Genomic DNA, 19,131 nt, shown 5'->3' with positions numbered 1-19,131 from the left:
CTTCTACGTCCAGGACCTGAGTAAGTACATGAGGTCAAACCCACCCACTTCTACGTCCAGGACCTGAGTAAGTACATGAGGTCAAACCCACCCACTTCTACGTCCAGGACCTGAGTAAGTACATGAGGTCAAACCCACCCACTTCTACGTCCAGGACCTGAGTAAGTACATGAGGTCAAACCCACCCACTTCTACGTCCAGGACCTGAGTAAGTACCATAGACTGTAAAAAATATGGACAAAGCGTTCCGCGGGTCTAACGTGAACGTAAAATGAAGCCTGTCAGTCCTTGCAATGGAAGTCGCCATCTTTCTAGATCGTGTGTGTGGGGGATCCCGTTCATAGACTGTAACGGTAGCCACGCCCCTCAGAACATGCGCGACTTTATGGTCATTTTTCTAATAAATGGGACCATAATTTTCCAAAAAGAATATTATGACATTAGAAATGAGACTTTAAACTAGTGACTGGAAGCGAAAAGTATTCATGACCATGTTTATTAAGGTAATACAGTCTAGGTGAAGTTGGGCCCAAATACATGGACTTCTATGGGGCTATGGGTTTTTTTGAGCCCAATGAGAGCGCCACAACAGGCCATTATATGAACTTTCATTTCCTTAGTGGCTTCACAAAATATCCGTCTGACTTCCCCCCTGGTCAAACCTCACACAATGGAAAGCCCTTTACAATCATTCCATGTGCAGGCTTCCATGGACAGCAGGATATCATATGGAAAATGTATTTTTTTTATCTGTAACGGGTCTGCAAAATAATGTTTGTGATAAAAGGCAACGGCAATTGGACGAATTGAAGTATGGTACAAAATACTGCTATATAGTATCGATCTATACTGTTTATCTATCAATTGTATTACCAGTAAGACGCGCAAACGCGGGAAGCGAACGCAGCTGAGACCCTGCAGATCATGTCTGTCTGTCTGTCTGTCTGTCTGTCTGTCTGTCTGTGTGTCTGTCCCGCTGTTACTGTATATGTGGACCTGGCCCCTTTTGTGCCCATATATCTAGCTGTTATTTCACAGGCTGTGAGGTTCTTGTGAAGAATGTTCAACATACAATGCAAGCTTGTACATCACCTATTTTAGAAACATGTGGAAAATCCTTTCCTGCCCAAAATAGGGGACACTGGATTTAAAGGGCTGTATTTTGCCTGTCTCGAGTACCAGGTCTTATTCCCTAACTTGAGTAAACTAAAGACCTGGAGGCGTGGTCAATGCTCTTTTGGCCACTCAGAATAGCCAAATGGCATTGATCACGCCTCCAGGTCTTTAGTTTACTCAAGTTAGGGAATAAGACCTGGTACTTGAGAGTGAGACACGCAAAATACAGCCCAAAGTGTGTAAAATGCTGTGGGTTTCATTGGGGGATTTGTCTTTGTGTTGTGATAGGGGTGGACCCCACCAATGTGATGTGATGTGATGTGGGTTTCATTGGGGGATTTGTCTTTGTGTTGTGATAGGGGTGGACCCCACCAATGTGATGTGATGTGATGTGGGTTTCATTGGGGGATTTGTCTTTGTGTTGTGATAGGGGTGGACCCCACCAATGTGATGAGGGTTTCATTGGGGGATTTGTCTTTGTGTTGTGATAGGGGTGGACCCCACCAATGTGATGAAGATCGTCATTGGCCCCGTCATCTGCTTCGTCCTGCTGCTGTTTGTGGCAGGAGCAGGATTCATTATGTTTAAGAAGAAGTACGTCCCCCATGTTCTTTATTCACTTCATTGGCCTTAGTGTCATTTAGGTTCTAGCTCTACTGATAATTCACCATTTAACACATATTCCAGTACTTTCCCAAAAAGTGTTTGTGAACAGTGAACAATGGGGGGGGGGCATAATTTGGAAGGCATAATTTGCTGTTTATTTGCGTATCTATAACTCAGAACGTTGTAGTACATTTTCATATAATATTGTCATTGTTTGAATGGAAACATTTGCTAATGGGTTGACAGTCAATCATAAGTAGTCCGTCCTGTCTACTCCCTCTGATATAATGGAAAAACAATTTTTCATGTCGTTTTCTGCTGAAACACTGTGTTTTCCCCATCGTATTTTATGCATTTGCCATCGTTCAGTAGTAGCATTGCATTTGATTGCATTTTAATCTCCTTTTTTACTCTCTTAGGCAAACTCAAGTGCCCAGTGGGCCCATCTACGCTTCTTCAAACCCAGAATATCTTAGTGCTAATGATGGTAAGTAATGAGATTAAACGTTTACCCTTGATAGGGAAGCTCTCGATGGGTTAATCACTAATCACTAATAATTTCTGTCGGGTAGAAACCACATATCTCTATTATTTCATTTCATTTTTTGTAAATTAAAATTGTCATACTACATAATACTGTATAAGTAGCGGATATGAACATGTAGATGTGCTATTTTAATTATTTAAAGTGAAAATGAAAGGGGTTTATTCGGTCTGTGGGTTTTTATAAATATTGAACCAGTGAAAAGTATTAACAAGAACTTAAATAACAAACTACGGTTGGATCCATTGGGTCCACCAGTTATCTTTTTCCCCCCCCATTTCTTGAAAAGTAACCATTTTGGTTTCCAACGACAATAATACAGCAGCAATAATGTCTCCACACAGTGTATGAGCCAGATGAGTGGGAGGTGCCCCGGGAGAAGGTCAACATCCTCAGAGAGCTGGGCCAGGGCTCCTTCGGCATGGTGTACGAGGGCATCGCGAAGGACATAGTGAAGGGCGAGCCGGATCTGCGCGTGGCGGTCAAGACGGTCAACGAGTCGGCCAGCCTGAGAGAGAGGATCGAGTTCCTCAACGAGGCCTCGGTCATGAAGGCCTTCTCCTGTCACCACGTGGTAAGGAGAGACCACATCATCTGAACAGAGATGTGCTCTATACACAAACACTACTCAGACACATGCGGGAACATCTAAAATATGCCTTCTGTATATATATACCAGCTATGTTTATTCTGGTACGCGGTACTTGCGTTATGCATGTTACAAGTATATTGTTATTACTTGGTGCCATTTCACAGTCACCATTGCCAACGACATAATTGGCTATATTTGATTCGGGAATCTAAAAATACATGGTTTTGGATGCTGGGGATGAGTGTGCTACTGCCTTTTATTTCCATCTATTTATATCTCAAACTTTGCTCTTGGACTGGTTCTTCAAGTTTTGTTTCTCCATTCCTTGCGGTCAGACTGATTGTTCTACCACATCACCTGTTACAAGGTCCAACCCCACAGTGCTACTGTAGAACCCGGTGGTTCTCAGAGTTCCTTGGGGGAACCCTGAGGGACCGGTCTGTATCTCTGAGAGTATACAAATGGAACCACAGGTCCATTTGGTTCCATTTGTACACTCTCAAAGGTATGGTGGTCGTTGAAATTAGAAAACACACTCCACACACTGATGAAGGCTGGATAGACGAAATGTTTTTTTACATTTTTTTTCATGTAGAAAATAAAAAGAGTTAAAACTCACTCTTACCACTGTGTGACCCAGTGCCTTTTGTTTATGATGATGGTCCTTGAAATTAAAAAGTTTGAGAACCACTGGTATATATAACCCATCAAACTGTGCCTCCTCCCCCGACCCTCAGGTCCGTCTACTGGGCGTGGTGTCTAAGGGTCAGCCAACCCTGGTGGTCATGGAGCTGATGACACACGGTGACCTCAAGAGCTTCCTGCGCATGCTGCGGCCCGACTCTGAGGTAGCGCACAGTCACCTCACACTCCATGATGATGGTTGATTACGCTTATTATCCCCCTTACTTTACTTGGAGGGATGGAATGATTACATTAAGAACACTCCTTCACAACAATGTAGGTCTGCTGCTAAAGTACAGGCATCATAACGTCAACACACAATATTCCATAATGCAGTCAACTCCCAACCGGTGCTCCACTAGTGGGCCGTGAGGGTGTTGTAAGTGAGCCCCCGAATAATTGGCAAAACACTTTTTGTGATTTTAATGAAAACAATAACATTAATATGAACATAATAATGTAAAGAAATTGCTATTTTGGTATCTTTTGGCTGCATTGCTGCCAAGTTAAGTGGTCAGATGGGTGGGCCACAAACAATGGCTTTTGAGATTTAATGTTTTTACGACGCGCCTCATTACTATAGAACAACCCGGGCCGCCCACCGCCCACTCTCAAGGAAATGATTCAGATGGCGGCGGAGATCGCAGACGGCATGGCTTACCTCAACGCCAAGAAGTTTGTCCACAGAGACTTGGCGGCCAGGAACTGCATGGTGGCTCACGACCTCACCTGCAAGATAGGAGGTACGGTCAAGATGGAGTCGCAAGAGTTGTGAATCTGTTCTGTCCAGTTCTCATATATATATATATATATATATATCAGTGTATATATATATATATAATATATACTCAACTTACGGCAGAGTGTAAATGAGGTCTCAGGAAGTGGGATGTGTGAAACATTTACATCAATGAATGTTTTACGGAATAAATTATCTACATGTTAAATTAAGGTTTATATGAAATTACAGCTAGAAATGTGCAATATAGTAACTAGAAATGAATAACCATATCACTGAAATAAAGAGTACAGAATATTGTACATGCACAATACAGAGGAGACTACAGTCAGGATGGATGAATGATAACTGTGAACTAGCTACATTGTAACGTGCATTTCCGTCCCTACACACAGACTTTGGTATGACCAGAGACATCTATGAGACTGATTACTATCGTAAAGGAGGGAAGGGACTGCTGCCTGTCAGGTGGATGGCACCGGAGTCCCTGAAGGATGGAGTCTTCACTGCACACTCAGACTGCTGGTCAGTACTCAGTACTCAGTTTTGTGTGTGGCTTTTATTTATATATTTTACTTAAATTTTATTATATTTCCTGAAACAAGACATACGACAAACAAGTAGACATCAAATATGTTGCCAGACATCATCTCATATAAAATAAAAAAGACAAATGTGGTTCTATTTTAATAGGAGATTGCACACAAAAACAGAAAAGGTTTAAAACGGAATAAAGATTTTTTTTAGAGAGATTTGATCTACTTTTAGTCAGTCAAACACCAGTTTCAGTCATTTCTTTTTTTCCATCCCATTTATAATAAAGGCTAGTTCATCTTGTGAACAATAAAAGCCGATGTTTTCAAGGTAAAGGGTATATAGAAAGGAAGACGTACGAAGATGTACTTGTACACCACATCGTACCATATACTGTAAATATGTACAGTCAATCTACAGTGAATATAGAGAGGAATATTGCAATGTATCAATGATAAAACCGCTGCAAAAACGAAATTGTTCGGTCGCACTACTAGTTGAACATTTGGCTGCGGCTTTTGGGAGTTTTCTAAACGAGCAACTTCTAGCACAAATTTCATTTATTTATTGTCCACGCCTATCCTGCCAGTCTCAGATCCCTCCTCCTTCACCGTTGTTTACCAGCTCTCGATGCTGTCTCAATGTGTCCTGAAAGCCTTAAGTTGTGTAAAGAATTGTAAAAGTGGCATTCATGAAATTGCTGTCCTAAAATGCTGATGAAGTATAGTAATACGTGTGTGTGTGTGTGTGTGTGTGTGTGTGTGTGTGTGTGTGTGTGTGTGTGTGTGTGTGTGTGTGTGTGTGTGTGTGCACGTGTGCGTGTGCACGCTAGGTCATTTGGGGTGGTGCTGTGGGAGATCAGTACGCTGGCAGAGCAGCCCTACCAGGGTCTGTCCAATGAGCAAGTCCTCAAGTTTGTTATGGACGGAGGTTTCCTGGACCGGCCCGACAACTGCGCAGACAGACTGTGAGTACAGACTAGTGTGACTGTTGGCTAATATCACTACTGTTCTGCTACTGCAATCATCACTACTACTACTACTATTATTACTAATACAGACTTAGAGCACTCGATTACTGGCTGCTGACACAAACTAGCGCTAGGCAATATGACTTCAAATATAATTAATAATATATATAATTGAAGAAGTTGAAGAATTTTTCAGAAGATAATTGATGGCTGTATATATTTTGGGACACAAACGATCTACAAGCTCATAACGTCTTGCGATGCACGACGCCTGTTGTGTTCGCACATCAGCAATGTGTGGTGTGGGACATCATCGCGCGACTAAGTATAAATCAAGCTTAAAACAATCCAGCATCAGAAAATGTCTGCATGATAAACTACAACACCTCCCTCCCTCCACTACCCTCCGCAGACACAGCCTGATGCAGATGTGCTGGCAGTACAACCCCAAGACGCGTCCCATGTTCAAGGAGATCATCGAGATGCTCCGCGAGGACCTGCACCCGTCCTTCCAGGACATGTCCTTCTTCTACAGCGAGGAGAACAAGCCCCCCGAGACGGAGGACTTTGACCTGGACATGGAGAACATGGAGAGCATCCCGCTGGACCCCTCGTCTTACTCGCAGCGGGAGCAGTGCTCCGACCGGGACGAGGGCTCCTCCGTGGGCCTGCGGGGCAGCTACGAGGAGCATCACATCCCCTACACACACATGAATGGGGGAAAGACTAACGGACGAATACTGGCCCTACCGCGGCCCAGTCCATCATAACATACTACTCGCGCACACACACACACACACACATGCACGCACACACGCCCACACACCTCCTCATCTCCAACACCAACACACAGATGCTAGATATAAATATATATGTATATGTTTTTTTGTTTTTTTTTTCGTTTTGTTTTCCGTAATTTTATATAGATCTCACTCATCACACTCTTCAGAGGCCCCTCGAAGCATATCTCAGGACATTATTTTTTTTCTTCTCAGATGCCACACACTAAACCAACACACTACTGTATTGTCCAACCATGGACACCAGGGTTTGTTTTTTTTTGTATTTAAAAGATGAACGATCTGCTTCTCTCTTGTCCACGATTGTAGTATTTTTTTATATATTGCCAAGTTTGTGCTAGACTGGGCGGATGATGGAATCAACTGTGAAACAAACTCTTTTTGACAAACAAGAAGGCTGCTAAAACTCATGGTCGCTTTTCTGACTCTTTAGACTTGTCCAGCCCCCCCCCCGACCCTTACTTTAACAAAATGACGTTACCCCATCCTGGGGTTTGAAAAAGGAAAAAAAGTGCCCTTCTATTTTGTCTGTGGCCTACATCAGCTGTCATGGGATTTGTGTCTGAAACTTTGTACTCACGATGTCAACAAAACACAAGAAGACTTTTATCAAGCAACAAAGCTTGTGAACTTGTTGGATGGTCTGAGATGGTCCATCGCTGAACAAACTGTTTATTCACTGGAGCAGGTTGGAAGTAACCTGCCTCCTCACACTCTGCAGTATTCCAAAACAGCACACGGATTAAAACACATTTATGTTGGGTTATGTATGTCCTCCCCTTTGTTCTGTCGTCGTGTGTCCCCCACCCCCCTCCCCCCGTTTCATATCTACAGCTGAAGGATATTTAAACTGTTTTCAAAAGCATTTTTGACAAAACGAGTTCCTCAGATTGACCAATAGCTGCTTCTTTGGTACTGTATATTTTAGTGGGTATAGAAGATTATAAATATATATAAATATATTATTGATGTTTTTTGTACATAGTTGACATGTCATTTATGAGGTATTTCAGGTCATAGAAAAGGTTTTTACATGTTTAGTCTCTTATGTTTAATTTTTTTTCTAATCCAGAAAATCATACTAATTATCATTTTTGGACTCTCGATCAACCAACTGCACTTGGTCCTTTTTTTTGCTATTGGATGCACAGGTGAAAAGTGTTGGCGTCTTTAGCTTCAGATGTCTGCCCCTAATATCAAGATCAAATCAAATTGAGCTGTAAATAAAGCAGCAAGGTGCATTCATGAAGTGGCAGGATTCTTATTTCTTATCACCTCATTTTACAGTACATGTCCTCTTTCTGCAGCACTATCATGTTGACATGATGGTAGGTTCAGTTACTGGATCTACATTTCAATTTGTGGATATGTTCTATCTGTGGCATGAAGGTGCCACCTGTTGGCCATCATTGGCAGTGTGTTGAGGTGTGTGGTTGGTTGGTTGGTTGGTTGTAACCTGGTTGTGTGGGTGTTTAGGTGCTACAGGGGTCAAGTTCCTTCCCACCAACACAGAAACTAGCTGTTTAAATGCTCCGTGGTGTCTCCGTCTTGGCTGGGCATTTCAGCAAAAAGAATTGGGGAACTAGAAGAATGACTAAATTGGTAGTCATTATTAAATATAATTGGAAATGATTTGTGTCGTAACTAGTAAGGATGACTCAGTCCAGACACAGTTCTGTATACAAGACGAATACAAGAACCCTCGCCCCAAAACACACTCGCCCCAGTAAAATCCGTCGACCTCGGAACGTTCGGACCCACAAATCTAGCACAATTTCTGTCTACTCACTGCGTCTCATTGGTGGTTAATGAACAGTTCTGAAACCTGCCTACCAGTGCATTCATTCATTGTTGCATTCAGCAATGGGGATTCCAATGTAATAGAAACTATAACAGTAGCCTTTTCCTGTTTATTGTCACATCACAGTTTTACAAGTAAAAAAGTGGGGAAATTAGTTTCTGTGCATAGTTCCCATCGTATTGGGGGGGGGGGGGGGGGGTGTAAGGAGCTCTTTTTCCTCAAAAAAGTATGCATTTATTTATTTATTTTAAATTGTCAAAGCTGCTTGATGGATGGTGTCACTGGTTGTGATGTTTCTGAACTGTCTACGACCCACTTCAGAGTGACAAACGGTACCATCTTATGATGAGCATGAAGAAGGTTCCTCCAGCAGGAAAAGACCAAAACTTCCCTTTCGGTTTTTTTTCTGGGCCATGGTGGCCCGTATATATCTGAATGATCTGAGATATCAAGCAGTGATGTCTAGGAAACAAGTGAAAGTTCAAAACGAATCAAATCTCAAAATGTTTTTCTAGTTGTCATAACATGCCAAATGTGTTCCAAGTGCTAAATCTGTTTCTCGTTAATGTAGGCCAAGTACTATCAATTCTACTATTTTTCTATGTATGATCTTTGCATTACTGATACAGAATAAATAGTTTGGGTTTTTTATTGCCAAATATCATGACATTAAACTAATAAGTGGTGTGTTATTTGAGCAGCAGGTGATATATGGTGAAAACATCCAGATTACTCTTTGGACTACACAACTGTGAACCTTGTATAATCTATTACTAATCAGAAAACACATCTGGAACCAATACTGTACAATACACCTACATCAAGCACCTCCCCAAAGTATGGACTGAAAGAAAAACCCTACATTAAACATTTCAAACACATTTGAGCAAAGAGTCATCGACGGCCTCAATTGATGAGTCAGGTGATACTGGATAGTATTGTGCTGGAAATTATTTTTCCACACACTCTGGAGTCCAGTGAATGCAGTCGGTTCAACCTTCTTTATATTTATGATGATAGGCCTAATAGTGCAGAAAGAGTGATGGCTTGGTAACAGTAATTCTCCCCTATACATCTGAACGTTTTAATTGTCTCCTTGGAATATTCCAAAAGACACAATGTATAGAATACAGAAATTACTCAAGATTTATTTCAATATGAATGTTGTACACAGTAGATTTATTTCAATATGAATGTTGTACACACTGTAACAGACAATGATGATAAGGCTCTGATAATGATTTTGTTGTTAGTAATTCTTTGACACTGTCACAAGAGGTCACTGTTGAGCAAATTAAAGTACCGCGGTAAGGCTTATGTTGCAGACAGACAGATGGGAGGAGGATGGCAGGTAAACTTAAGTTCACTTACATGAACATTAACTTAACTTGTCACTTAACTGACATTATTTTCATTTCATTCATCTTTAGGCTAATTATATCGAACAAGGAAGCAATTATTCTCATTCTTTGCCAGTTCTTCGCAGTTGACTGCAGTGACTCTCTGCAAATTGGCCAACGTTCAAAAGAGCGACATCTGTAGTCAAAGAATTCGATAGGATAACCGATTTCGGTGTAACTGCTTGAGTTGGAGGGGGCTGGTCTGGTAGGTCTGCTGTGCTTGTGTGCACTTGTTCCTTAGAAGCATCACCCCTGCAGCGGATTTCGGGTGGTTGCGGATATATAAATTGGATTAAGTCATTTATGCGGTGGGATAACAGGCGGATTATAAATATGCACACTCGGATTCGGGTGACAAAAAAGCTCATCCGCTGATCTCTGATTGACATGATCATGAATTGACATTGAATTTGAAAAAAAGGACACATTTACACAAAATATGTTTGACAATATAAACGCATAATATCCAGCTTGCCCAGAGACATCTTGAAAATATAGCAAATTCGTTCGATACAATTTGTTCCTGAATAACATGTAGTTGGTATCAAGTTCAACTGTGTGTGTGTGTGTGTGTGTGTGTGTGTGTGTGTGTGTGTGTACCTGCAATCTGAACCAGTCCAGTCTCATGCCTCTGAAGTCAAACACATCTCCATCCTCCACTATAAGGAACAAGCATGTGCAAAATTACCACAACACTGTGTTTGATGTTATTTTTAAAACAATATTCACACACATCACATCATCCTTCAATAATTATATTCCACAACACTGAGCTGACATGGACATAAGCATTTAATCTTTGATGTTTACTGTCTGCTGGCGTTTGGCTTATGAATGTTATTCTGTTGTACCAGGTTTTTCTTTTCCTTTTAGATTTTTTTGAGAGAGAGAAACCATGAAACAGTTTTTGGCATAATATAAACACAGTACATTCCAGTATCAACCCATTTTGCGCGGGAACCCCTTTTATGTTATACAAGATCTACAAGCTCACGCCGAGTGGCGCTCTACGAGCTTGTAGGTCTGCTATTTCTTTTAAATGGTGAAAATGTGCCTCACATCTTTGAATATATATTGTTACAGAGTGAACATTTTAACTCAATTCTTTGCTTCTGTGTTGGGGTCCCTGGAACAACATATTTTCATATTGGGGTCCTTTCCTTGACATGAAATATTGAGCACAACTGAAACAGAAACATTTCAGAAAGCCGTCAGGATTTTGAAGACTTTTTTTTTAATTTCGACCTCAGGCCTAAATGGGTTAATTGAACTGAAAGACTGTATAAATAAAGAATGACCTGTTGCAATTGTACACTCTCAGGGTTAAATGATCATACATGATTACCTCAAACCATGATTTACAGTACAGTAGTTTATGTTTACCTTGTTTGACGCTGAGAGAGGTCATCGTGTTGACGAAGGAAGACATGATGATTGATTCATCTTCTGGACACACAGAGAGGTTCTAGCATAGAAAAAACAAGTTCCATTCTTACGGTGATTAATGTTATCGATGCATGTTCCTTTAGCCATTATTCATCATTGTCATACAAATAAATATTAGGAATATGAAACCATGGGTGGTAGGGGTAGTTTCAGTAACCCCATTCCCCCCGTTAATTAAGATTTGTCCCACTGACATTTTCAATGCTTGTGTGTGTGTGTGTGTGTGTGTGTGTGTGTGTGTGTGTGTGTGTGTGTGTGTGTGTGTGTGTGTGTGTGTGTGTGTACCTGCACCAGTTCGTTGAGCACCACAGCATCGAAACCAGATAGATACTGAACGTAGTACCTCTGCATGACTGGACCATACTTCCTCACATGGGCCCTCAGCTCCTCCATGTAGAAGATCAACTCTGCTATGTGTCTGTAACACACACACACACACACACACACACACACACACACTTAACAAGAAATTCTTGAACACAAACAATAGTGGATGCGCAAACTTGGAAAACTCTACAACAAGTGCTTCAGGATACAGATCACGGGCATCGCCTTCTCCATATATGGCGACTGCCAATTATTGCAGACACTGAACAGAATTTTGCCGATGCCTGATCAGCTCTCAGCTTGGGCATGCCTGCAATCTGCAGGCACCTCACGACTGATTTATGGACATTACCAAGGCTTCCAAATATGAACACAAGTAGTTTACATTTGTAGCCAAGCTGTATAATAGCATCTTTAAGACGCTGGTACTTAAGCACCTTAAGCCTCTTCCAGACTGTGGTCAAATGTACATGCCACTTCCAAAATGGTCACTTCTCTACTGTCATCAACACCAACAATATCTGGTGTATTAGCTGTGACATCTGAAATCATCATAGACTCAAATACCACACGACAGTGTGATTTGAGTCTGGCTACATGAACATGGCAGTTAAAACATACGAGTGCTTATACATTTTGGCAGATGATGAAACATATGAACTTAGCTAATAGGTCAACAATTCTGTCGTGCCTAGCGATGTACATTCCATTATATACATAGCAACCAAACACACATTACTGTGTGCGATCATGTATCAGTGTGTGTGTATTATTGTGCGTGTGTGTGTGTGTTTGCTTACTTGTCTAAGTCATCTGTACTTTTCTTCTGGATGTTGTCGGCGTGACGAAGGAGCCAGATGATTTCATCACGGGCAAACGATAATGCCATGAACACAAACAGCGCCTGCAGGTGGAGAACACAGAGTAAAAGAGAGAAAGGTCTCTTTTTGAACACCTACTGTACAAAGAAAAAACACACTACTTTGGTATCATTATCTTCATCAGAACATTATAGGGCCAACTCATGCAGGTGTTAAATAGAAAGTAGAAAAGTTCATCTTAAATCATTATGTTTATAAGAAGACAGAGTCACACTAGTTATCAGAACATAATGTATTCCCTTAATAAACTGTGTGATAACGTATTCTGGCCCCGATTGAAAAGGCATTATCCCAATCCCACAATGCACAACTTGGAGTAAGGGACAAAGCGCTAAAGCATTGTGTGATTTCAAATGCCCAGATTTTGAGCTTGTATAAACTGGGTACCAGTACCAGATCAGGAATCACCATTATTATTATTCGCAGTACTAACGTTGTGGTCCTGTACTTCTGGCTCTCCACAGGAACTCCATAACATAGAATATACAAATATTGCAGCACGACTCTTTAACCCAGGCCTGACGTAGGAATAAATAAAAAACGTTCGCTCTGAAAGAATATATATTCAAAGATTTGTGCCTTACGATTTTTCAAAAATAGCAGACCTAAAATATGATCTGAAGTGGGACGTGTTCCTCAGTCATGTTGCAGGTCCCTTGGTGTGATCCATGGTCAGGCAATGCCCTCTTGATTGTTTATTGTATTACTACACATTATGATACGGTTGATGATGCTGCGTTTGGTCGTCTAAATAATGTAAACTATTTTCAATTTTTTCTTATCTATCTTGTCTGTCCATGAATACGTACTCTGCTGTTGTTGCTTGTGTCTGTATTTTAGGTTGTCTGTTGTATGCGTTTGTAAAAAATCTAAAATAAAGTACTGATCATAAAAATAAGAAAATCAGACCTACAAGCTCGTAGTGCGCCACTCGGTGGCACGCTATGAGCTTGTAGATCTGCTATTTTTCAATAGCTAAAGCATAACATAATGCTTAGTTAAAAACACCAAAAGGGGTTCCCACCCCAAGAATGGGTTAAGTTGACATTATATATTACCTTTGGGCCCAGGAGTCCAGGCTGGTCAGCAAGGACGGTAGCCAACTCCTTCAGAGCAGAGCGGAGAAACTTGCGTCTCTCTCTGTGCATGGAGCCTCTGCACATCAAACACATAGATGATGCCCAATGACACATCATTCAATTATATATTCTATCACCTTCGGGACAACATGGTAAGATGAGAGTACCACTGACAGAAGAGGAGAGAAGGCAGGTGGTTGAGCAGGGGAGGAATTAAATATTTTACCTTTACTAGTTCAATAACTGGTCATACTATATATTTTTTTTGTTTTTTGGTAGGGTCAGTAATGTCAGCCCATTGACATTGGCCAAAGAAACTGGCCCAGACAGCCAATAAGTGGAATGTTTCTCAATAGCATTTTTTCTTCCATCCCTTTTCTGGGGTGAACACACAGATATTATTAGTGTAGCGTGAAAACATCAGGGGGCGTAAAAGCATAAGGTTTAAGTGATTAAAAAGTGAAGGGATGCAGGACTAAAAGACTAATGGATGGAGGAATGAGTGGCCAATTAGAGAAAGTGGTTAAACAAGTGCAAAAGCATGCAAGATAAAAGGATAGCAGGTTGAGAAAGAGGGAAAGGCGAGAAGAGACAAAGACAAGAGAGAAGGATGTATGGATGGATAGATAGACAGATAGAGGCAGATTAAGAGATGGAGGGCAAAGAGAGATTAGGATACGTACGCATGAGACAGTGCTTGTTCCTTGCATTCTCTTATGTCGTTGATGCGTTTGTTGTATCTGAAACACACAAATTGAAGAGAGGCACTGATTGAAAACCCTGAACCCAGTGTGTGTGTGTGTGTGTGTGTGTGTGTGTGTGCGTGCGTGCGTGCGTGCGTGCGTGCGTGCGTGCGTGCGTGCGTGCGTGCGTGCGTGCTCGCTCACAAATTGTTTCCATTTTATTATTATCCTGTCTGTGTGTGAACTCCTGCAATTATAGCATTTGTCTACTACTTTTATTTCCTGAGATGGCAACACATACTGTAATGTCCAATTGTTTGTCTTATTGCTTTCTGTATGTCTTTGTCTATTCTTGTTCATGAAAAATTAATACATTTTAAGTTGAAAACAAAAGAAAACCCTAAACTCATGGCATGAAGGTGTTAAAGATTCCAATAAATTATTATTATTATACTAATAAAGACAAACAATTGTGTAATTGAGGATGTTAAGCAGAACAGTGACAATATAGAGACATTGAATATGTTATGAGTGTGTAAAAAATTCCTAAATCGGCAAAAGAGTTTTGACATAAAAATCACAAATGCTCAACATTCATAATGTAGCTTGTACACATCAAGTCACCAAATGTACATTATAAATCAGGCATAAATGTGTGTAGATGCTTCCTACGCACACGTGTGTGTGTGTGTGTGTGTGTGTGTGTGTGTGTGTGTGTGTGTGTGTGTGTCTGTGTGTCTGTGTGTGTGTGTGTGTGTGTGTGTGTGTGTGTGTGTGTGTGTGTGTGTGTGTGCGAGTGTGCACGCGCGCCTACCCTCTGATGTTAACAAACAGGTCCTCAGCTGCTTTGTGAATGTGGAAGACCTCATCTCTAAACAGGCAGAGACACGTGGAACTCTGCAGAGCCAACTTGCCAGTCTCAATAATAACATTCTGTTACATCACCTTTGGTGTCCCTATACATTTATGTTACCTGTCGTCACCTGCTTCCTGGTCATGTGACTTCAGTAACCAATACACGACAGCTATGTCCCACAAAACTCCCTTCAAAATAAAAGCATTTGGCTCAAAGGAAAACGACTTGTTTCACAATAAGATCATAATAACAATGTCTGTTCACCCAGAATATAGAAAAGTTCAGTAGAAAACGTGTTTGGGTTCTTTACAGTTACAGACACAGAGAGGGGGGAGGGGGGGCTAGAGAAAGCAATATGAGATATTTTATGATCTTGTGATTGCAGTACAATACTGTTAAATCAACAGCCTACAATGGTATAGAAGAGGAGACTGACTGGCTTGCTGGCTGACTGACTGACTGACTGACTGGCTGGCTGGCTGGCTGGCTGGCTGGCTGGCTGGCTGGCTGGCTGGCTTGCTGGCTGGCTGGCTGACTGACTGTTAGACTCATATAGGTTGGAAGGAGATGGATTTTAAACTTTGTCATAGAACATCAAAGCCTTGATTGATTGATTGAAATATGTATTAACACTTTAACAGTTTGCAGAATTACAGTACATTTCAAACACAAACTCAATACAAAGACTTTAAGCAATTAAGCATTACACTTGTTTACAAGAGGGTCCACCTGTGTGTGTGTGTGTGTCAAGACATTTGATTAGCAACTACACACACCTGTTGCAAGGTGTCACTGTGAGCTCCTCTCCTCTCCTCTCCTCTCCTCTCCTCTCCTCTCCACAAACAGACCTTTAAAACATGTTTTTTAATGTTTTTCTACGTACACTAGACGTATTCTTCATATTTGGAGCATGCCGAATTCAATGGCGGCGGTCTCAAATTTCCACGACGTTTGCAAAGGTCAAAGGTCAGCCAAAAGACTGCAAAATCTGACCATTTTCTGGAATTAATCGCTCAAGATATTTTTTTAAAATCTGAAACTTCACTCAATCCATATTGAGAGTAAGCCGGATGTAATGGCACCGGGCCTGATTTTTTAGGCCACTGATAAAGGTCAAAGATCAGCAAAAAGACTGCAAAAGCGGGCAATCTTTCCCTCTCAATAACTCCACAACGATAAGGACTTGGGGTCTAATTTGTATATATGTTGTTCAGTTTTTCGAGACGATCAAGTGGATATCTTGTTTGTCCTGGTACGACACTTTTCAAAATTTCAGATCTTCCTTCAGTATGGTGTTAGGTTGTACACCTATATGTACCTTCCGAAAGTGGAGGAAGCCAATTTAGGAGTGGCGTACCGGGACAAACAAGATATCCCCTTGTTCGTCTAAAAAAAACTGAACAACATATCTCGAAATCGGAATCCAACTTCTTATCGTTTTCGAGTTATTAAGCGAGATAGCGAACCTGTAACCCTAATCAATTAAGAGAACCGTATGTCCGTGTGGGAGGAAACTTATATTGGTGTTTTCAGAGCAACGAGCTGATCAAGAATCTGGTCTCGGTTTTGCTCTACGACCTCGGCAACCATAACCCTAACCCTAGCATGTTTTGGTGGCTGGGTTAGGGTTAGAGAACAGTAAGTCTGTGTGTGAGGAGATTTATATTGATGCGTTCAGGGCGACACGCTGATCAATAATCTGGTGTTTGATTTAGTTTTCGACCATTACTTTTCCCTGTAGATACATATTTATGATTATCTCTAAGACGATTTGACAAAACTTTACAATTCTGACATATGTCAGTCTACCCTCATAATTTATGAGTCTGTCAAAAAAGAAAGTAAGTCTCTAGCACATTCCTGTCAAAAGTTATGATTTTTTAAAGAAATATAAACCAAAATACTCATTCCCAGTTCTGAGCTAGTCTGATTGCTGTCAGCTGTGCTCAATTCAATGGATTGAATGGTGACGCATGTCCCCCCCCCTCTCTCTCTGCTGTTGCATGTCAGAGTACTATATACTTCTCCAGTACAAGGGTCTATAGCCGAGGGACCATTCAGTTCACAGCTTATGCCGTTATTTTACTAGAGACTGTAATTTAACAGTAGAATGCAGTATTTTATGCAAAGCCACATGGAAATAGGCCACACCCAGGTTTTCCCTTCAAAGTTCAGTTGATTGTTGTTGGCCATGCAGTGAAGGAGCCTTCTGTAATCTTTTTAGCCAACAGTTTTTTGCCAAGCAAATTAACAAAACGACACAACAAAAGAAGAAGCAGAAAGAAGACTGATAATCTAAGAAGAAAATCAGACTGATATTAAGGTAAGCAAGTTGCCTACAGTCTATATTTGTAAGTTTTAAACATCTGCTAGCTGCTAGCAACATTGCTCAAGCTACACAACTTACTTTGCCCACTTTGGCAAATCTAACCTACTTTAACAATTTCTGAAACATCAATACGTGAGCAAGATGATATCATGTGATATGTGTACATATTCTTGCTTTGATATGTTAACGTGAGGCACATGAGGACCCACAGTTGCACACCCAATGCTTCTTTTAAGTGTGTTCATCCTGCAGATGTCAAAGACATTTCCAAACATACAGAACATTTAAAGTGTATAATTTTTCCCAGGGCTTGGATGGGGATTTGACTCTTGTAATTCAGCTTCTTACAACCCATTTAGGAGAAAGCCAAGATGGACTGCTGATTTTGGCTAATGTGAGTATTGATCAATTATTGTTCAATATTGTGATTGTACACATGCTACAACATTATTATTTTTGTCCTAATTTATTTTAACTTTTCAGTGGTCTAACACAAGTGCTGACGTCGAGAGACAATTCATCCTACCAGCCAGTCCTCGACTTGTTCTGCTTGGTATGTATTTTTGTGTAAAAAAAATGCCCTTTGTGTAAAATGAGGCAATCATAGAACCTTCATGTGAAGATGCCATGCCTTAATTGTATTTTAAGTGAAGATACATCTTGCTCAACTGAAACTGAAATGAAAAGTAGGGAGAGTCTTCTGTTCCATATGTATTTCCTGCCCTTCTACAGATCCACCTTGCAAACCAAGCAACTGCCATTTTTCATGTTTTTGAGAAATATTAAAATGTAATCAAATGAACGTGCATGATAGTAACTACTTCTGTAGTCTCAATCTAATTTCAAACTCTGTTTGTCATGGACTCATTCCCTGTAAATAGTAAATACAGCCAGTGGATGATCAGCGTTGAGGGGCACGTGATCTGTGAGGGCATTCGGGTCAGGAGTTGCTGCACTGTTTGCGGTGTTCTACATTTTCAACCTCAAGTACCAAGACGAGGCCTCCAGAACCCTGGAATTCATTCAAAGGTATCTATTGCTGGTGTAAACATCATAGGTAATCCAAGCTCAGATATATTGTATATATCTCTGCTGCCGGGAGGAAACCTCATAACTCCAAAATGTTCATTTTCCAGGAAATGGAAATTAAGAAAACCTTATATTTTTAAAACAAAGCAATACAGCCTCATCAAAGTTGGTGTTGTAACTGTATGTCAATTACTTCCATGAGAGGGGGAGAGGTGGTGGAGTTAGTTGCTTTAGCAGACATTTTGTGGGTCCAAAGAAGTTAAGAGTTTTTGTCCAAAGCACTTTTTACTACTAAACCTCAAAAATGGAGTTATGAGGTTTCCTCCCAACAGCAGTGGTAATGGTAAAGATTAGGGCTCTTCAATGATTTTCAGGCTAACAAAGGACCCGTAGCTGAGAGAGATGCAGGTACCCACGCACACTACATAAACTTCATTGAATAATATTGTGTTTCAGATTAAACCTTTATAGGTAGATTCATAGACTTGTTTCACAGCAGTATCATCAGTGTTGTGTAAAATGTTGTTTGTTTGGCTTTTTTTTATACCAAACCTCTAATGCATATATGCAATCTACACACTGACAGTACAAAACGCCACAGTGTGATGCATTGTAAGCTTGTAGATCTGCTATTTTATACTTTTATACTTCTGTAGTCTCAATCTAATTTCAAACCTTGTATTTACTATTTAACAGGGAATGAGTCCATGACAAA

General features: G+C 40.8%; 2 protein-coding genes and 1 long non-coding RNA gene across 3 annotated transcripts; 2 read left to right on the top strand and 1 right to left on the bottom strand.

Moving 5' to 3' along the window:
• Positions 1 to 1,627: 1,627 nt before the first annotated feature.
• LOC308325423 (insulin receptor-like) lies at positions 1,628 to 6,580 on the top strand (the record flags this gene model as incomplete). Its single annotated transcript, XM_080777915.1, has 8 exons — positions 1,628 to 1,710; positions 2,142 to 2,209; positions 2,611 to 2,840; positions 3,596 to 3,706; positions 4,126 to 4,285; positions 4,677 to 4,806; positions 5,648 to 5,782; positions 6,198 to 6,580. 8 exons carry the CDS (start codon positions 1,628 to 1,630, stop codon positions 6,553 to 6,555), a joined length of 1,275 nt encoding a protein of 424 aa, XP_080634041.1. The 3' UTR covers positions 6,556 to 6,580.
• A 681-nt stretch (positions 6,581 to 7,261) lies between these two features.
• LOC308325422 (nck-associated protein 1-like) lies at positions 7,262 to 17,251 on the bottom strand (the record flags this gene model as incomplete). The annotated part of the gene is made up of 9 exons (XM_080777914.1): positions 7,262 to 7,300; positions 10,387 to 10,445; positions 11,170 to 11,251; positions 11,518 to 11,650; positions 12,360 to 12,463; positions 13,499 to 13,595; positions 14,203 to 14,259; positions 15,017 to 15,135; positions 17,210 to 17,251. The coding sequence occupies 9 exons, from the start codon at positions 17,249 to 17,251 to the stop codon at positions 7,262 to 7,264; spliced, it is 732 nt and encodes a 243-aa protein (XP_080634040.1).
• Positions 17,252 to 17,692: 441 nt separating this feature from the next.
• On the top strand, positions 17,693 to 18,388 carry LOC308325541. Its single transcript, XR_013965037.1, has 3 exons — positions 17,693 to 17,781; positions 17,871 to 17,940; positions 18,269 to 18,388. It is a non-coding gene; the product is annotated as an uncharacterized lncRNA (long non-coding RNA).
• Positions 18,389 to 19,131: the final 743 nt, after the last annotated feature.

This window comes from Protomyctophum bolini, assembly GCF_963924005.1.
Source record: "Protomyctophum bolini genome assembly, chromosome: 12".
Lineage (NCBI taxonomy): Eukaryota > Metazoa > Chordata > Actinopteri > Myctophiformes > Myctophidae > Protomyctophum > Protomyctophum bolini.
Note: the sequence above shows the minus strand (reverse complement) of the source record. Positions and strands in the feature narration are given on the sequence as shown.